General features: G+C 43.5%; 1 protein-coding gene across 1 annotated transcript in view; it reads right to left on the reverse strand.

Annotated features, from left to right (window-relative positions):
• The window catches only part of LOC126198440 (AP-2 complex subunit alpha), a 363,223-nt gene that overhangs the window by 67,000 nt on the left and 275,075 nt on the right, over positions 1-21,148 (reverse strand). Inside the window, exons 12-17 of the mRNA XM_049934762.1 lie at positions 18,113-18,310; positions 15,911-16,075; positions 4,313-4,476; positions 4,106-4,235; positions 3,879-4,020; positions 51-195 (exon numbers count right to left, since the gene is read on the reverse strand). Of these exons, the coding sequence (XP_049790719.1) occupies positions 51-195; positions 3,879-4,020; positions 4,106-4,235; positions 4,313-4,476; positions 15,911-16,075; positions 18,113-18,310 (944 nt within the window). The remainder of the gene's footprint in view (positions 1-50; positions 196-3,878; positions 4,021-4,105; positions 4,236-4,312; positions 4,477-15,910; positions 16,076-18,112; positions 18,311-21,148) is intronic.

Here is a 21,148-nt window from a genome sequence, read left to right on the forward strand (position 1 = left end):
TATTTAGTTGGATTGCTGAATTAAAAATATTTTTCGTAACTCTTACTTACCCACCAAGGTTTTTCCACCGTGCAAAAAATGATTCACCATTCATTTCAGTTGGTTCGAAGAACTTATTAACTGTTAGTGGAAGTTTTATTGTTAACTTCTGGGGTACATTGTTATATATGAAGGTGATATTCATACTTGGGGCATCTGAAACAATAGTTCATTTTTATTAAAACATGCAGCATTAATATCATAACGAACAAAACAAACTTTTCTGGAACTGATCACAGAAGCAGCATGCAATTAAGCGAAAGTTGGAAAACTTGCAACACCCACATGTTATAGAAATCTGACTGAATACATTATACATCTTTTCTCAATGTATTTATAAATTCTTTTGTAAACAATTTTCTTCAAACATTTATTTACAGATAGTGATCAACTGGCACCATTGTTACCTAGTTCAATCTGTAATTAAATACAGTTTCTTTCACTAAATTGTGTAAACTTGTAAGTTCCTGAGATGGCGAAGGCCACGTACTATATGATCAGGTTGCCCGAGACATGGCACACAATATCCTGGTCCTATACCAGCTCATCTCATTTCTGATGGATCAACAATGTCTCAAGGAAACTTTCACTTCAAAGGCTACATTGACTTTTTATGAGAGTTACACATGATTCAACTTATTACATACATTTAGATTTGAAATTTAATGCACAAATTTGAGAAAAAAACTTTCACATTCACATCTGCACATCATGAAATTTGTGCTGAAGGTGTTGCACTTAAGCAGGTATTAACACACAACCACACAAAATTTGAGCTAAGAAGATACATTGAAGCAGATATCAATGCTGACCACCCAACCACTCATTTTACAGACATTCACTGCTAAATAAAGGCCTCCCTTAAACTTTTCTGAGCATCCACGTTGTCTCTGCATGTTTTGCCAACTTTCCATTGAGGTGTTGCTTAGGTCTTTCGTTATCTGTTCAAACTCTTCAAATAATTTCTTTAGTACATCTTACAATCCATTTGATTGGCTACAAGTCCTGCTCACCTTCAGTTCATTTTAATTGCAATTTAAAGACTTACACTATCCTCTACCTAACCTATCTTTGGCTCAGAAAGGGGTAAAACATGCTGATGTAAGACTTTTCGATAAATTACCAGATAAAATAAAATGCCTGACAGACAGCAGTAACAGTTTTAAAAATAAATTGTAATCTTATCTCCCTGACAACTCTTTCTATACTACAGATGAATTCTTGAATAGGAATAAATAAATCTATAGCTGTAATATATGCATTTTGTGCCATTTAAAGAAATGGGGTAGGTAATAATTTTAAGCTAGGGGGAGAAAAAGAGAGAGAGAGAGAGAGAGAGAGAGAGAGAGAGAGAGAGAGAAAAAGAGAGAGAGAGAGAGAAACCACCATCATTCACGTGTGCATTTCTTACGCACTTGACACGTTCCCCATCATAATATTACCGTGAGACTGATCACTGGCACACGTAATTAACTAACTAACTAATATAATCACATTTTCCACTCCTATCCTGTTCCATGTAACAATATTATGAGAAGGTACGTTGTTACTCACCATACAGCGGAGATGCTGAGTCGCAGATAAGCACAACAAAAAAAGACTCTCACAATTAAGGTTTTGGCCATTAACGCCTTCGTCAACAATACACACACATACGCACATGCACACATGTTCGTGCACATGCACACACGTGCAAACACAATTCTCTCTCTCTCTCTCTCTCACACACACACACACACACACACACACACACACACACACACACACAACTGCAGTCTCAGACGAATGAACCGCAAGTTCCCACCTGCACAATTCAGAAAAGCTGGGGTTGGTGGGAAGGATCCATATGATACAGACTGTGGAGCAGTCACTGAAATGAAGGCTATCATGTTTGGCCGTGTGTTCAGCAACAGGGTGGTCCACTTGTTTCTCGGCCATTCATGTGGACAGACAGCTTGTTGGTTGTCATGTCTACATAGAACGCAGCATAGTGGTTGCAGCTTAACTTTTAGACCACATGACTGGTTTCGCAGGTAGCCCTGCCTTTTTAAGGGATAGGTGAGTTAGTGACCGGTCACTAACTGGAGTAAGTGGTGGTGGAAGGATGTATGGGACAAGTCTTGCATCGAGGTAAATTACAGGCGTACGAGCCATGAGGTAAGGGATTGAGAGTAAGGGTTGTGGAAGTCCCACCGTCCGGGCACAGAGGAGCATTCTCCTCATAACTCAGTAGCACCTAGGACTGTTGCAACTGAATTATATTCTCCACCAGGGTTTCAATTACCTCTCATCATGCCCTGAAATGAGAAATGTCCTGTCCACTATCCTTCCCCCCCTCCCACCCCCCACCCGCCCCACCCCAAAGTGGTATTCCGTCGTCCACCAAAGCTACACAATATACTCGTCCTTCCTTACACAACTCCTGCCCCCAATCCCTTACCTCATGGCTCATACCCCTGTAGCAGATCTAAATGCAAGACCTGTCCCATACATCCTCCCACCACCATCTACTCCAGCCCTGTAACTAACATCACCTGTTCCATCAAAGGTAAGGCTACCTGAGAAACCAGTCATGTGGTCTACAAGTTAAGCTGCAACCACTGTACTGCATTCTACGTAGGCATGACAGCCAACAAGCTGTATGTCCACATGAATGGCCACCAACAAACTGCAGCTAAGAAACAAGTGGACCACCCCTGTTGCTGAACACACTGTCAAACATGATATCCTTCACTTCAATGACTGCTTCACAGCCTGTGTCATATGGAACCTTCCCACCAACACAAGCTTTTCTGAATTGCGCAGGTGGGAAATTTCCCTGCAATATATACTACATTCCCATAACCCTCCTGGCCTCAACCTTCATTAGTCACTGTCCTCAGCCATCCAGCCCCTTCCCTGACCCCAATGCAGCACTACACAGACGTCATTCCACCACCACATCGAGCCTCTTTATTTCTCTCCTTTTCTACTTCTCAGCCCCCTCCCCACCTCCCCCTGCCCTCCGTCTAACCTGCACCACTTCATTGTCTGCCACCCCCACCATACTATCCCTCCCCCTCCCTGCCCCAGCCACCACCTTACCCCCACTCAGTCACCACTCCCATAATGCACTGGTGCTGCTGCTCACAGTGTGGTGTCAGTTGCCTGAGACTGCAGTCGTGTGTGAGTGTGCACGCGCACGAGTGTGTATGTGTGTGTGTGTATTGTTGATGAAGGCATTAATGGGTGAAAGTTTTAATTGTGAGAGTCTTTTTGTTGTGTCTATATGCGACTCACCGTCTCCAATGTATGGTGAGTAGCAACTTTCCTTCTCATAACATTATTTTGCACATATGACATATCATAATGGCAATGACTGACCCACACTCTCCCTCCCTCTCCAGTGCACTGTTTACTTCTGTTAGCTTGTGGAACTGTTCTACTAATTATATTTTAAATTCTGTATCCTTTTACTGGTATCATTCACAAAAAAAATCTTCCATTAGTTTTTTTTTCACTGGTAATGTGAGTACTGTCACAGACTACTAAGTTCATTTATGGTTTTTGATTAAGAACATTTTCTTCAGTACTCGGTGTCTGTCAGTGGTCACCACATAAACAGATACATTACTTTAATATAATCTTGCAAGTCATACAAATAACTGAAAACTAACTAACTAATGAAATGATTTTTTTCTATTTAATCATCACTTGAACTTTAGCTAGTTATGCTCATCTGGTTAATTTCATTGAGTTTTCCATGGCAGGACTCGACAGCTAAAAGTCTGAAACTTAGCTATTCTTACATTATATGTAGGTTTAAATATAGTCTTATATAAAGCTTATATGTTAAATACCTATAAAATCTTCCACACATTCAACATTTATCATCTGCTGTATCTGTGCACCAGCTTCCAGGATGGGTGGTTCCACAGGCTTTGCTTGAAGGTTAAGTTTTGGTGCAAGTTCATCTGATATGGAAAGACGTGGTACAAAGTTCTGCAGAAAGTAACATCAGAAATATATTATATTAACATTTAAATGACCATCAGAAAAAAATTAATTATTTAAAGCTATTTTTTACCTGTAACGGGAAGGACGTTTTATTTCCATAGAAGAGCCCCAATCTCCCAAGATTTTGTCTAAATTCTGATTTCACTCCAACTTGTATCAAGTCATTCTCAAATAAGACACCATTATTTTTACACACAAACCTGGAAACAGACAAATGTAGACATAAATATAAAACGCATTTCAGTAACAACTAAATTTTGTATTAATTTATACTAACTTCTTAGCGTTGCTCTCAGCCTGGGTGACATTGTTCACGGTGGCATTGTTTTGAGGGTACATATCTCCAAAGACATCTAACAGATAACTCGTCGCTGGAGGCTGAGAAGCTGGAGGTGTGCTAAGCCCCAGGAGATCTGCTGATGCATTGTTTGTAGTATTAGGCTGCAAAGACAGTGACCAGTTTATGAAACATTGTTTCTAGAGATAAATTTCACAAAATAGCTCAACATTCTAATTTCTTTATTCAAAATGAAGTTTTAAATATACAAAAGAATGAAAGTCTCAGTTCACACAATGTACATCAAAACTGCTGAACTGCTGGCTTTAAGATGCTACTGGCACATTTAATGCATGTATCTTTCTTCCACATGTGTCTCGAGAGAATTTCCCTACTTCTCCAGAATGTGAACAGCTATTTCATAGTTAGTGAGAAACAGAAGATTCAACAATAATATTTACATATATGTGCATTTCTGTCAGGCTTCAACTTGCTCTTATTTACGAGAAACTGTGTAAATCCAAAAATAGAAAAAATTAGACATGGTGACACGTTTAAATGGAATATGACAACTTGATTTAATCAGGAAGGTATACGCCAATTTGGCTACTTTCGTGTAGAGAATGTGCAAAGCGTGTGATGAAGGGTATTCCGTGTATCAAATGCAACTACTGGTTACATGAAAAGTGCGCGAAAGTAAATCTAAAATTCGTCAGCGATGATTTTCCATGGACACGTCACAATTGTTTATGTGACGAAAAGGCTGATTTTGTAAGTGCAGTTGATACAAAAAACCAAATTATGAAGTTACTACAAAGTGACATTGAGGCATTAAAAACTGAACTTTCGACCATCAAGAAAGAAAACGATACATTAATACAAGAAAAGAAGTCCTGTGTGTGTAAAAACCAGCAAACGGAAAAGCAAGAAGATCGCAAAAATACGAGTGAACGATCGGACTTTAAAAACAACATTTCAAGTGTTTCCGTTGATGTCTCTGTAAACTCAGTAAGCCAAAACCTGGAAGATAAATAAAAATGGAAGGTGGCGACATACAGCAAAAGGCAAAACAAGGTAACAGATACGCAACAAAAGCAAAATGACTTTTTAATAATTGGCGATTTGCTGCTGAAGAATATTGCTGTCTCCAATTGCAAGATCGACATACGACCTGGAATTAGAACACAACAACTCAGTAAACATTTTAAAAATATGGGTAATGAAAGACAAGCTACTACAGAACCAGATTCTGAAACCAGACATAATTATAAAGGGGTGTTTATACACGTTGGAACGAAGGAGCAGCAATGAGGAAGAAATGGCAAACGAAACAAGAAACATGATTTGTTCTGCAAGAAATATGTATGCAGGATCTTTTTTTTTTGTTTTGGTTTTAGGACGCAAAACTTCTAAGGTCATCAGCGCCCGGTCCGTGATTTAGGAAACAGTAAAAAACCGAAATTGAAAACCAGCAGCAATGAGAACGAAAGTCATAAAATTGGAGAAACTAAAAGCAGAAGAAAGGCTTAAAAATACACTACAGAAAGGGGTTGGTTGTCCCCAAAAAAAAGCTTCAAATGACTGACGTCATTTCACTGGCACTAATAAACTTGAGAACGCGGTCGGCTGAGCGCGTGTCATCTGCTAAAATCGACGATATATCAGGCGATAGCTGTAGACGGGAGCGTAACGGATTAAAATAGGGGCACTCAATTAAAAGGTGTCTTACCGTCCACAGCTGAGAGCAGTAGGGACAGAGTGGGGGAGGATCGCCACTTAAAAGATGTCGATGGCTAAAAAGACAGTGCCCTATCCGGAGTCTAGTTAAAATTACCTCCTCCCGACGACGCGTTCGGGAGGAAGAGGTCCAAGCACAAGGAAGAGCTTTCATGTCCCGCAATTTATTATGGGGAAGTGTTGACCAATGCGCATGCCATAAATGAGCAACTTTGCGACATAAACCGCTCCATAGATCGGTGAAGGGAAGCGACTGAATAGCTGGCCGAGGAAGAGAGACTGCAGCCTTGGCCGCTATATCGGCCGCCTCATTCCCACAGATACCAGCGTGTCCCGGGAGCCAGAGGAACGCCACTGAGACGCCCCCCAGGTGGAGCAAGCGCAGACAGTCCTGAATCCGGTGGACCAGAGGGTGCACAGGGTAAAGAGCTTGGAGATTGAGGAGAGAGCTGAGAGAATCTGAGCAGATAACGTACTACATCCGCCGATGGCAGCGGATGTAGTGGACAGCCTGGAGAACAGCGTAAAGCTCCGCAGTATACACCGAACACTGGTCGGGAAGCCGAAAGTGATTTGGGGTGTCGCCAACAATATAGGCACTCCCTACACCTAACGAAGTTTTCGAGCCGTCGGTATAAATAAATGTGGCGTCCGTCATTTGTGCATATAGAGCAGCAAATGCCCGACGATAAACAAGTGAAGGGGTACCATCCTTGGGAAATCGACAAAGGTCACGGAGCAGGCAGATCCGGGGACGGAGCCAAGGCGGTGCTGTACCCCAAGTTGTCAAGAAGGTTTTAGGAAAGCGGAAGGAAAGAGAATGGAGTAGTTGACGGAAGCGGACTCCCGGTGGTAGTAGGGAGGAGGGGCGGCATGCATACCCTACATCAAAGGAGGCGTCGAAAAAAAGGTCATGGGCTGGATTAGCAGGCATGGAAGACAGATGGCTAGCATAACGACTCAGAAGGACTGCTCGCCGATTGGACAGCGGAGGTTCAGCAGTCTCAGCATAAAGGCTTTCCACAGGGCTGGTGTAAAAAGCTCCAGACACTAAATGTAATCCACGGTGGTGGATAGAGTCGAGACGCCGAAGAATAGACGGCCGAGCAGAGGAGTAGACTATGCTTCCATAGTCCAATTTCGAGCGCACTAAGGCGCGATAGAGGCGGAGAAGGACCACTCGGTCCGCTCCCCAGGAGGTACCATTCAGGACACGGAGGGTGTTAAGGGATCGCAGACAGCGAGCAGAAAAATAGGAAACGTGGGAGGACCAGCACAGTTTCCTGTCAAACATAAGACCCAAGAATTTAGCGACGTTTGAAAACGGAAGGTTGACAGGACCTAGATGTAGGGAGGGTGGAAGAAACTCCTTACGTCGCCAAAAATTAACACAAACGGTCTTACTGGGAGAAAAACGGAAGCCGGTTTCGATACTCCAAGAGTGGAGGCGATCGAGACATCCTTTAAGACGTCGTTCAAGAAGGCTGGTCCGATGAGAGCTGTAGTAGATCGCAAAATCGTCCACAAAGAGGGAGCCCGAGACATCAGGAAGGAGACAATCCATAATTGGATTGATGGCAATGGCAAACAGTACAACACTCAGCACGGAGCCCTGGGGTACCCCGTTTTCTTGGGAGAAAGTACGGGAGAGAGTAGTGTTCACCCGCAACCTAAATGTGCGCTCTGCCATAAATTCGCGAAGAAAAAGGGGCAGCCGACCTCGAAAGCCCCAAGAGAACAGTGTGCGGAGGATGCCTGTCCTCCAACAGGTATCGTATGCTCTCTCCAGATTAAAAAATATTGCTACTGTTTGGCGTTTCCGGAGAAAACTGTTCATGATATAAGTGGAGAGAGCAACAAGATGGTCAACTGAAGAACGATGCTTTCGGAATCCGCATTGGGCAGGTGTTAAAAGACTGCGGGATTTCAGCCACCATGCTAAATGGTAATTCACCATACGCTCCAAAACCTTACAGACACTACTCGTGAGAGAAATGGGGTGATAGCTAGAGGGGAGATGTTTGTCCTTTCCAGGTTTCGGAACAGGAACGACGATAGCCTCCCGCCATCGTCTGGGAAAAGTACTGTCGGTCCAAAGTCGATTATAAAGGCGAAGGAGGTAACGCAGACTATGGGTTGATAAATGCAGCAACATTTGGACGTGGATACCATCCGGTCCTGGGGTGGAGGAGTGAGAAGAAGAGAGTGCATGTTGGAGTTCCCACAAGGAGAAAACAGTATTGTAGCTTTCGCGATTTTGAGAGGAGAAGGCAAGAGGTCGCACTTCCGCTGCACATTTCTTCGGGAGAAACGCTGGCGGGTAATTTGAAGAGCTCGAAATCTCAGCAAAGTGCTGACCCAACGAGTTAGAAATTGCGACGGGATCCACTAATGTGTCATGCGCGACAGTGAGCCCAGAGACCGGGGAGAAACTAGGCGCGCCTGAGAACTGTCGAAGCCGACTCCAAACTTCCGAGGAGGGAGTGAAGGTGTTAAATGAGCTAATAAAGAATTTCCAGCTTGCCTTCTTGCTATCGCGGATGACACGACGGCATCGCGCTCGGAACTGCTTATAGCGGATACAGTTGGCCAAAGTAGGATGGTGGCGGAAAACGCGGAGAGCACGTCGCCGCTCACGTATTGCATCACGGCATGCCTCGTTCCACCAAGGAACTGGGGGGTGCCGGGGCAATTCGGAGGTGCGTGGTATTGAATGTTCCGCAGCTGTAAGAATAACGTCGGTAATATATGTGACCTCATCGTCGACGCTGGGAAAGTGACGGTCATCGAATGTCGCTAGAGACGAAAAAAGTGTCCAATCGGCTTGGGCAAACTTCCAGCGTCGCGGGCGCATGAAGGGCAGTTGAGGCTGCAGTCTAAGGACACATGGAAAGTGGTCACTCGAGTGTGTATCATCAAGGGTGAACCATTCGAAGCGCCGAGCTAGCGGAACAGTACCGACCGCAAGGTCCAAATGAGATAAATTTGTCGTGGAGGCAGACAAAAATGTAGGGACCCCAGTGTTGAGGCAAACTAGATCTGCTTGGTGGAAGACGTCTAGCAATAGTGAGCCACGTGGACAAGGATGTGGAGATCCCCAAAGCGGGTGGTGGGCACTGAAGTCCCCAACCAGCAAATATGGGGGTGGAAGCTGACCAAGAAGATGAAGGAGATCAGCTCGTGCCATTGGTGTGGACGATGGAATGTATACAGTACAAAGCAAGAACGTGTATCCGGAAAGGGAAAGACGGACGGCGACAGCTTGGAAGGAAGTGTTTAAATGGATTGGGTGATAATGGAGAGTGTCATGGAGAAGAATCATGAGTCCTCCATGTGCTGGAGTGCCTTCAACAGAGGGGAGATCATCTACATCTACATCCATACTCCGCAAGCCATCCAACGGTGTGCGGCGGAGGGCACTTTACGTGCCACTGTCATTACCTCCCTTTCCTGTTCCAGTCGCGTATGGTTCGAGGGAAGAACGACTGTCTGAAAGCCTCCGTGCGCGCTCTAATCTCTCTAATTTTACATTCGTGATCTCCTCGGGAGGTATAAGTAGGGGGAAGCAATATACTCGATACCTCATCCAGAAACGCACCCTCTCGAAACCTGGCGAGCAAGCTACACCGCGATGCAGAGCGCCTCTCTTGCAGAGTCTGCCACTTGAGTTTATTAAACATCTCCGTATCGCTATCACGGTTACCAAATAACCCTGTGACGAAACGCGCCGCTCTTCTTTGGATCGGACGGACTGAAAATGAGGGATAACAAAGCGGTCATGGGGACGCAGCTTTGTTTCCTGAAGACAGAAGATGACCGGCGAGTAGGATCTTAAGAGGATCGACAATTCATCCCGATTGGCTCGAATACCGCGGATATTCCAGTGGATAATGGACATAGGGTGAACAGAAAATGGAGGGATGTGACCAAGGTCGCTGTCAACTCAATGACTGCTCTGAGCTTGCGACCGACAGCATGGAATGGCATTCAGCCGAAGGCAGAAGATCCTGATCCATAGGTTGGTCAGGAGCAGCTCCTGCCACCAGCGATCGGCCGGTTGATCGGCCGCCAGCAGTGCGCCTCAGCGACACAGAAGACGGCCGAGGGTGATTTCCGCCAGGTGGTGCTGTAGATAGGACACGCCTTGGCGGAGAAGGAGAGGAACTAGGTTTCTTTGTAGCCTACTTGGAAGCATGATGTTTAGAGGAAGGAGGAACCGAGGGTTGGGAAGTTGCCGTACGTAAAAACTCTTCACGAGTATGCTCTTTTCTCGAAGTCTTTGTGTCTGACTTTTGGGCTCGAGATTTAGCAGAACTCGACGAAGGGTGAGCCAGAGAGTGGGCAGGCGAAAGTGGTGAGGTGGAACGGGCGATCTTTGCGCTGGCCGATCTGACGACCGTGGCACTAAAGGTGAGGTCGCAAGTCTGCGTGGCCGCCTCCTTTGTTGGCCGAGGAGAAGCAAGGACAGTGCTGTATTTTCCTTTCTGAGGCACGGTGGGCTGTCGACTGGCGAATAATTTTCGAGCAGCAAAGGTCGACACCTTTTCCATTACTCTAATTTCCTGGATGAGCTTTTCGTCCTTAAAAACGGGACAATCTCGAGAGGAAGCAGCGTGGTCACCCATACAGTTGATGCAGCGAGGGGATGGAGGTGGACAAGCACCCTCATGGGAATCCTTGCCACACGTAACACATTTGGCCGGATTGGAAGAGGACTGGTTGGTGTGATTGAACCGCTGACACCGATAGCAACGCGTAGGGTTTGGGACGTAAGGGCGAACGGAAATTATCTCATAGCCTGCTTTGATTTTCGATGGGAGTTGAACTTTGTCAAATGTCAAGAAGACAGTGCGGGTTGGAATGATGTTCGTGTCAACCCTTTTCATAACCCTATGAACAGCCGTTATGCCCTGGTCAGACAGGTAGTGCAATTTCTTCGTCAGACAGTCCATCGAGGGAGCGTGTATAAACGACTCCACGCGAGGAATTTAAGGTACGGTGCGGTTCCACCCGGACAGGGAAGGTGTGGAGCAGAGAAGTACGCAGCAATTTTTGTGCCTGGAGGGCACTGTGTGTTTCTAATAACAGGGTGCCATTCCGTAATCTGGAACAAGACTTTACAGGACCTGCAACTGCGTCGACACCTTTCTGAATAATGAAAGGGTTGACCGTGGAGAAGTCGTGACTTTCGTCAGACCGAGAAACAACAAGGAACTGTGGCAACGATGGAAGAACTGACTGTGGCTGAGACTCAGTGAACTTACGTTTGTGTGCAGACATAGTGGAAGGTGAGGAAACCATTGCGGAAGAATCCCCCATGATTACCGGCGTCTCCGATGGCGCGCTCCTCCCTTGTGGGGGCCCTCTCTGAGGGCACTTCCGCCTTAGGTGATTGTTCACACCTCAGGTCACACCTCCCGACAAACGGACGGAGGGACCAATCGGCACTTTCGGAAGGTATCAGCTCGGGTAATCACCCCTCCCTGGGCCTGGCCATTACCAGGGGGTACGTACGTGTCCTACCTGTCTACCCGGGGTGGGGAATTACGCGTTACCCCGTCACCGGCTACGCATGGAAGTGCGTGGGTCGGCCTTCAGACACGCACAGGGAGGAAGAAAGGGAATGGAAAGAAGAGAGGTCTCAAACGCCGCAGTGGAGAAAAGGGTAAAGAGAAGAGGTAAGGAAAAGAGAAGGACAAAGGAAGGATGAAGACTTACAAACAAGGAAGGCGAAGAATGTGGTACATTTACAAGCGTCCGTCTCCGGACGTAGGCACAAACCATACTCCCAGAGGGGGAGAAAGGGAAGGAAAGAGCCAGAGGTGAGGGGGAGGGGGGGGGGGGGAGTGGCGAAGATGGGGGATGGGGAAGGATGCGGAAAGGGAAGGTATGCAGCCCGGAAAGGAAGGAAGGCCACATCAGCTCGGGGTCCCGTGCTCGCTACGCACGTATCCACAAAAGAGTTGTGGATCCCCTGGGGGGATGCAGGATCTTGGCTGATACTTAGCGGAATCATAAACAGAAGGTCAGTGAGTGAAAAATGTATCGCGAAAATAAACTGTGCTCTTAAAGAACAATGTGATCGTCTTGGGGCAGTATTTATAGACCCAAACAAATTCCTATGTGATAACTCACTAGCGAAGGATGGTTTGCATTTAAATAGACTTGGGTCTGTAACATTCAGCAGAATGTTTGCAGATGTCTGCAAAATCATTAGAAGCAAGGGAAACTAATATGGCCTGACGAGGGTGAAAAATCATACACTCTAGCTGGAAAAGAAAAATATAACCACCATACAAAAAAAGAAGATGCTAAAGAATTTGCCTCGGAATGCAGCTCACAACATGTAGACCAACAAAAGAAAAATTACATAAAATTACTTCATCAAAATATTCAATACTTCGGTAACAAAAAATTAGAAGCAGAAGTACTCCTGAGTGAAGTATGCATCAGTGAACATGGACTAACAAAGTAAAATAGGTAATGTTGCAATAAAGGACTACAAACTAGCTAGATACTTCTGCAGATCTAAATATAAGGGTGGTAGCGTTTGTATATATATTAAAACGGGTACTCTCTTAAAGAATGTAAACAGTGATACTGCTAAATGACAGAGGATTTTAAAGGGTTTTGTGTGTACATATCACCATGTGGCAATATTAGCATCTTTCTGAAAAAAATTGCTAGCTTACTGAGAATGAATATGAAGAGAAACCTTATTATATGTGGAGACTTCAACATTGAAATAGGAAAAAAGACACAAAAATAAGACAGGATTTTGAAGAACTGTTAATACAGCATAACTTGAAAGCAAAAATAACTGCACCAACAAGAGTGACTTCACAAAGTGAGACAGTTATTGACAACATAATTACTAATATGTTTAACTATGAGTCACATGGAGTTCAGACAGAAATATCTGATCATCATGGACAACTAATCAGCTTTTGCAGAAGTAATGACACGGTGTTGTTGTTGTGGTCTTCAGTCCCGAGACTGGTTTGATGCAGCTCTCCATGCTACTCTATCCTGTGCAAGCTGCTTCATCTCCCAGTACCTACTGCAACCTACATCCTTCTGAATCTGCTTAGTGTATTCATCTCTTGGTCTCCCCCTACGACTTTTACCCTCCACGATGCCCTCCAATACTAAATTTGTGATCCCTTGATGCCTCAGAACATGTCCTACCAACCGATCCCTTCTTCTGGTCAAGTTGTGCCACAAACTCCTCTTCTCCCCAATCCTATTCAGTACCTCCTCATTAGTTATGTGATCTACCCATCTAATCTTCAGCATTCTTCTGTAGCACCACATTTCAAAAGCTTCTATTCTCTTCCTCTCCAAACTATTTACCGTCCATGTTTCACTTCCATACATGGCTACACTCCATACAAATACTTTCAGAAATGACTTCCTGACACTTAAATCTATACTCGATGTTAACAAATTTCTCTTCTTCAGAAACGCTTTCCTTGCCATTGCCAGTCTACATTTTATATCCTCTCTACTTCGACCATCATCAGTTATTTTGCTCCCCAAATAGCAAAACTCCTTTACTACTTTAAGTGTCTCATTTCCTAATCTAATTCCCTCAGCATCACCCAACTTAATTCGACTGCATTCCATTATCCTCGTTTTGCTTTTGTTGATGTTCATCTTATATCCTCCTTTCAAGACACTGTCCATTCCGTTCAACTGCTCTTCCAAGTCCTTTGCTGTCTCTGACAGAATTACAATGTCATCGGCGAACCTCAAAGTTTTTATTTCTTCTCCATGGATTTTAATACCTACTCCGAATTTTTCTTTTGTTTCCTTTACTGCTTGCTCAATATACAGATCGAATAACATCGGGGAGAGGCTACAACCCTGTCTTACTCTCTTCCCAACCACTGCTTCCCTTTCATGGCCCTCGACCCTTATAACTGCCATCTGGTTTCTGTACAAATTGTAAATAGCCTTTCGCTCCCTGTATTTTACCCCTGCCACCTTTAGAATTTGAAAGAGAGTATTCCAGTCAACATTGTCAAAAGCTTTCTCTAAGTCTACAAATGCTAGAAACGTAGGTTTGCCTTTCCTTAATCTTTCTTCTAAGATAAGTCGTAAGGTAAGTATTGCCTCACGTGTTCCAGTAAAGAGACAAGAAAGGCTGCAACATCAAACACAGTGGACTACTAGTGAAGTACTGGAACAGGGAAGAAAGCTGCAGGATCCGAGATGGATGGGCGAAGCTGAAAACTACAAAATGTTAAAAAAGAAGTATAGAAAAACAATAAGAGAAGCAAAAGCAATAGCAATTGACACCACCATAACAAACTCAAAAAACAAGGCAAAGGCAGCTTGGAATGCAATTAATGGTGAAAGAAAGGTAAAAGATGGTCAAACGAAGAAGAAAGTATTAGGTCAATTAAAATAGACTACACATATCCATCCACACATACCGTGTGTGTGTGTGTGTGTGTGTGTGTGTGTGTGTGTGTGTGTGTGTGTGTGTACCTGTCTTTCTCCCTCCCTCCCCCCCCCCCTCCCCAAGGTAAGTCTTTCCGCTCCCGGGACTGGAATGACTCCTTACCCTCTCCCTTAAAACCCACATCCTTTCTTCTTTCCCTCTCCTTCCCTCTTTCCTGATGAAGCAACCGTTGGTTGCTAAAGCTTGAATTGAAAGCTTGAATTGTGTGTGTGTGTGTGTGTGTGTGTGTGTGTGTGTGTGTGTGTGTGTGTGTGTGTCTATCAACCTACCAGCACTTTCGTTTGGTAAGTCACATCATCTTTGTTTTTAGATATATTTTTCCCACGTGGAATGTTTCCCTCTATTATATTCATATCATTAATTTGAACCCAACAATTAGACTAGTTAATTATTAGGACAAACATAACATTCTCATACCCTCACAACATGGTTTCAGAAAGCGTAAATCTACAGAATCAGCAATTGCCTGTCTAACAGAATACATTTTACAGACCTTACATGGGGGGGGGGTTGGGGGGGGGGGAGTTGTCTCTGCAGTGTTTTTGGATCTTTCAAAAGCATTTGACACCACTGACCATGAAATGCTGATACAAAAATTAGGAAACTATGGCATTCAAGAGCAACCTGGTGAATGGATAAAATCATACTTGTGCAACAGCAAGCAGTATGTATCATTAGGAAACTCATACCAATCACAAACCAAACCCATCAAATATGGAGTGCAACAGGGTTCAGTAATGGGGCCATTGTTATTTAATTTGTTTAATGATATAGGTGTTGAGGAGGAAGGAAAGAAAATATTGTATGCTAATGACATGACAATACTAAATAGTGACCAAAGAACGGAATAGCTTGAGAGAACAGCATACACATCTGCAAATGTCACAGCTCAATGGCTGTTGGAAAATGAACTGGTTATAAATTTAAAAAAGGCTATTATGCAGTGTTTAAAAACAAGGAGAAGGCTGTAGACAACATGGATTTAGAGGTTGATGGAACAAAGCTGGAAGAAGTAGAAACTGCTAGATTCTTAGTTATTCTTGTGGATAAAACACACACACACACACACACACACACACACACACACACACACACTAATACTGCCTGTAAGAAACTGAGCTCTGTCATATTCTTAATGATGCAGCTATCACAGTATTCAGACAAGAACCTTCTGGGTACAGTGTATCACTGACTTTTTGAACCATACTTACAGTATGGAGTGACTGTGTGGGGAAACTCAAACAAACAAGAGACAAAACGAGTGGTGACTTAAAAAAAGAAGGAGCAATTATGACCATTTTAAGAAGAAAGACCTCTGAAACATGCAGAAACTGTTTCATTCTCATACATAAAGAAGAAAGAAGTGACATAACTGCTTCCTTGTTGTTCTCTACCTGTGACGGAGTTGTTTCTGGCTGATGGTTATTAACCGTTGGTGCAGGGCTTTTTCCTTCCCTGACTTCATTTTCAGGAACCCTTCCTGGCTTTTTCTTCTTTAGAACAGCAAGAATGGATGATTCTCGCTCTGGGAAAGCTGGCATCTCCTCTAAAACTGTTGCCTGCAAGAAAATAATAATGTGCAAATCCATTTTCTAACAGCTTTGTCAAAGTACTGTATCTTGGACAATGAATCACTACTCCGTTTGTCACACTGTGTATTATATTAAGAAATGTTCAGCCAAATGTACATACAAAAAATTAGGGATGTAGTTTTAATTTATAATTTATGCCAATGAAAGTGAGTCTGGGTCACATACACAAAGTGACACTAATTTATGAGATTTCTATCTATCTTAATACAGCTTTATCACCTGTACAGCAACAACCTGGCACAGAAGTAGATGTAGGTGGTGGTGCAGCAATTCTGTGATACAGGTGACTACAGTCACAGTATCCTACACAAGTTTCCACGTTGATACAGATGTGGGAAGGCAAACTGAGCACAGATACGCTGTGCAATTTTGACATTTAACTGTATAATAGTACTGAAAATTGTCAAGTCTGGGATGACTAAATGTGGTAAAATACACATCATAGTCTGGAAACAATTCCTCCACCAGATTTGTACAGTAGTTTAACACATTGGCTCTGATGTTGCCAGCATAATTTGAGTACGATGTCCAATGCTTTATGTGGTGTCACTGCCAGACACCACACTTGCTAGGTGGTAGCCTTTAAATCGGCCGCGGTCTGCTAGTATACGTCGGACCCGCGTGTCGCCACTGTCACTGACTGCAGACCGAGCGCCACCACACGGCAGGTCTAGAGAGACGTCCTGGCACTCGCCCCAGTTGTACAGCCGACTTTGCTAGCGATGCTACACTGACAAATACGCTCTCATTTGCCGAGACGATAGTTAGCATAGCCTTCAGCTACGTCATTTGCTACGACCTAGCAAGGCGCCATTATCAATAGATATTTAACTTGTGATGCCTGTACCGTCAGACCGATGTTCTACAATTATGGATTAAAGTTAAGTATTACATCATCTACGTACTTTATTTGCAATTCTCAAGACATTGTCCTGTTCCAGACCTCACGCCAGTCTGCGTGTAATTAAACGCGTGCATTTCGGCCTCCTCTAGCAACACGGTGTTGGCTCTTCTGCCAACACAGCACTTTAATTGTAAACAGCTTCATATTAGTAAAAATGAACACTCTGTTCTCCATAGACATTGGAGCTCAAAGGTTTTACTCCACAAATGTTTCATATATGAAAATCCCATAATCATAATTAACTGTAGACACTTTAAGACTGAGGAGGGTCATATGTATGCACTAGAGTCCCATACTTCTTTTTTCGTCATTTGTCAGCATCACAGAGCAATTTTTCATGAATGACAAAGGTGTAACTAATGCAGTTAGTATGTACAGTTATAACCTATATGAGCAAATAGCACCTAGTGACCACTTAAAATCCACTTGCCTCCATTATCAACCTTTCATTGTGTGCCAATGTTGAGCTGAAGGTTTGTGAATATTATGTAATGATGTCGGCTGTCTAGTACATCCTAAGTACAGTAATTTGCAAGGCTGATTTGGCATACAACTGCCCTTTATGATCTATGCACATTACTTCTTGGTGAGATGGGATCGAAATAAAATATTCACTCCATGTATTTGCTCACAGCAAGCAGCAGTTTTTTCAGTTAAATGTCATTCTTAAACTAATAGCTACTCCAAGATATTCTAGGCTTTTGCAACAGGTCGATTTATTGTAAGACTCTCTGCTTCAGGTGACATTGTGTAAACTGCAGAATATCTCTTTGAGGCAACTACTCAGAATAGTGGTTGCTGTTCATTATTTCTGGCAAGTAGCAACTGCCATTGTCCATATTGACAATCTTCTTACACATATGGCAGACCAAGAGCCACATAGACAACTGTTACATTGATCAGAAGTGTTGCTGTTCCATGTCAACTCAGTGTTTATCGTTATTGCTACTCTAGCATTTCTTTGAACACATTTTAAGATTCTTTCATTGTTAAAGAGATTAAGATATCCCAAGACTTTCGAATCTCATCATATCATAAGAAGTAGCACCACCTGTATAAAACTGAGCTAACGTTGTCAACTGAGTCCTTAACAGACTTACCAAAACGTCAGTTGATGCAATTATACTCAGCTGGAGGTATTCTGAGGCCCGTTGCTGCAGTTCTGCATCTGCACTGCGGAGATTACTGTGCTGCCTGAAGACTTCCTGAATTTGTGGTTTTATCTCAGGAAAGAGATTCACGAACTTTATGTATGTTGACAGCAACAGTGCTCTCGTCATTGGTGAACAGAGATGATACTGTGAACATATGTGAGAAACATTCACAAAATGGAAAATACTGAATAGTGAAGATCACGTTCATGAAACAAAAAAGACCTACAAAAATTTTCACATTACTGGTAACGATAAGAGCCTGTCACATTTTAATTTTATTGAAAAATTGCTGGCTAATACAGTGGTAGCACTAAACATGCAACAATGTTTGACAGCTGTATGAGTGACTGGTCCCCAGAAGCAGTCATAGTTATCAAATTTTGAAACCTAATCTTATTTAGGTATGTTTAATGAAATGATCCATTGCATCGCATGTAGAGGGGCGAGGTGGAAGGACCGCTGGTTACTCGAGGGGGGTGGGGGTGGGGGGAGCTGAAGGATAGTAAGTGTTGACTGTTACAGCAGAGAAGGCTAGCATTTGCTCTGTTCTCAGGCAGTTCAGTTTAGGACTGACTGTATGAAGCAGTTTACCTTAGATTTGAGAAAAAAAAAAAAAAAAAACCCCACAACTCTGACAAGGCTGAGCTCTGAAAGTAGCATTGTATTAATGTTAATCCCAGATTATTCCATCATGAACTAGAATCAACTCAGACTAGCAAAATTTTGGGGATCAAATCAAGTAGAATTTCATTCATTTGACAACCTCATTACACCACAAAAGAAAGGATTTTGTTCGGCATAAATGCAAGCAGAAAAGAAGTAAATAGTGAAGAATTTTTTCTATCTGTAAGGTCAGGTTAAGTAGAATATCAACCAGCTAAGTAATGAGTTTATATAGTAACTGCTCCCATACAAATTTTTGGAGGAGATGTAACTGATACGCAAAGTTTATTGACATTTCACAGACATTCAGCACAAGAGTAAGAAACAGTAATTACTCTTTATTTTAAATGAACACCAAGCACATGGAGTTTAACAGCTGCAAATAACTGAGTACCTTTAACAAAATGTTCTCTACACTAACATTCAAACACGAGCTAAAATTGCTATGACAACTGCACATTGATTAATCAAAAACAGAAGCACATTTATATCAATTAGTAAAGTTATGTTTATTTGTTTATTTCTAAATAATATTAAGAATATGTGACTCAGTGGTAAAATAATGGACTGTGAATTTAAGAGCTTGGCTTTGATCCCTGGTCAGTGCTATGTATTCCCCTCTACCCTGTTGAAGCATGTGGTTCAGCTGTTCCAATCCACTTCAGTCTAGAGATGGTATTGTGAATTGAAGATGGTGCTCCTTTGTAGCTGGTGGGAGGATTGTGGGTATGTAGAGATATGGCAAAGAAAATCTGGTGACTACATCTTGGGGAAGTGCCCATCTGTGAAGGCCTTTCTAACATCTTCAGCATACTGGGCAAATGAGTTTTACTCACTGCAGATACACTTTGAGAGCTACTATCCATTCCACACCAAAAAATCCCTCCCACAGGGCGTGGCTGCCTGGGGATGGTGTATCTGCAGTGTCAAGGATTCACTTTCACAGTATGCCGAAGGTCTCGCAAAGCCCATCACCGATAGGCACTAACCTCCATACAGACTGAACAGATCTCCATTGTGACATCCTCTCACACCCCCACAATCCTTCCACAACCCCCAAAAAACTAGCTGCAAAGCAGCACCCCCTTTGTCAACCTGTACCACCCTGAAATGTAACAACTGTAACACACCCTTCGCCAGGGCTTTGATTATCTATCATTGTGACCTGAAATGAGGGACTTCCCACTCTCTTAAAGTGGTGTTCTGTCACTCACCCAACCTCCACGACATCCGAGGTCATCTGTATGCCGTTCCCAACCCCAGTCTCTTGCCACAGTGACCTCCTCTCTGTGTTAGACCCAGTTACCCGGCCTGCCCAATCCACTCATCCAGTATTGCCTATTCGAGTCCTGTCACAGGGTTGTCCCACCCTCTCAGAGGCCAAGCCATGTCATATGCACCAACTCTGCTTTAATCACTGCACAGCTTTTTATATTGGTGTGACTATGAACCAGCTGTCTATCACTGTGAATGTCCACTGCCAAACTGCAGGCAAAAGCAAAGTGGACCACCCAGTGGCACAATATGCAGCTTAACACCATGCTCTAATTCAATGTCTGCTTCACAACCCGGGCCATCTGAATCCTCCCCTCCACAACCAGATTTTCTGAACTATGCATATGGGAGTTATGAGTTATCCTTGCAGCACATTCTCTGCTCCTGAAATTATCCCAGCCTCAACCTGCAATAACCTACTGCACCCACACCCACACCCTGCACCTAAGAGTTTCTGCCTTCTTTGTCCTGTAAAATCATCAATTCATGTCCCTTCACCCTCAGTGAGCTCGCACTCTGCCAGTACATCCACCAGTCTTTTCCCGTCTCTGTTGCTCGCCTTTTCCAATCCCCCTCCCCCACAGCTTCCCAATGCTGCTTGAGCCTTGTCCTGACACCTTCTACAGTACTACAGCAGACCCCACACACACTGCCAAATAGCAATCTTCTCCCCCCCCCCTCCTCCCCCATAAACCCCACCTGCACTGTAATATCACTCCCTCTCCCCCTCCCCTGCTCCATTACCAATAGCTACTTTTGTTCAATGCAATAGTTACTTTGCTTTGAAGAAGGCTTTGCCACCTGTACGACAATGTAGGTCAGTGTTCCAGGTATCCAGCCCTGCTGCCAGTCACCCTGCTGAGCCTGACATGCAGAAGCTAGTAGGTTCCATACTTCTCAGGTGCTTCAAGATTTTTTTTATTTTTGAATAGTTATTGACATGGCTCATGATTATTTTCATTGAATTAATTGGTTTTAATGCAATTTATTTAAATTTCTAATCCCTTATCACATCACTGTGATCATCACACTGGCTTTTTCATT

Source organism: Schistocerca nitens, chromosome 8, assembly GCF_023898315.1.
Source record: "Schistocerca nitens isolate TAMUIC-IGC-003100 chromosome 8, iqSchNite1.1, whole genome shotgun sequence".
NCBI lineage: Eukaryota > Metazoa > Arthropoda > Insecta > Orthoptera > Acrididae > Schistocerca > Schistocerca nitens.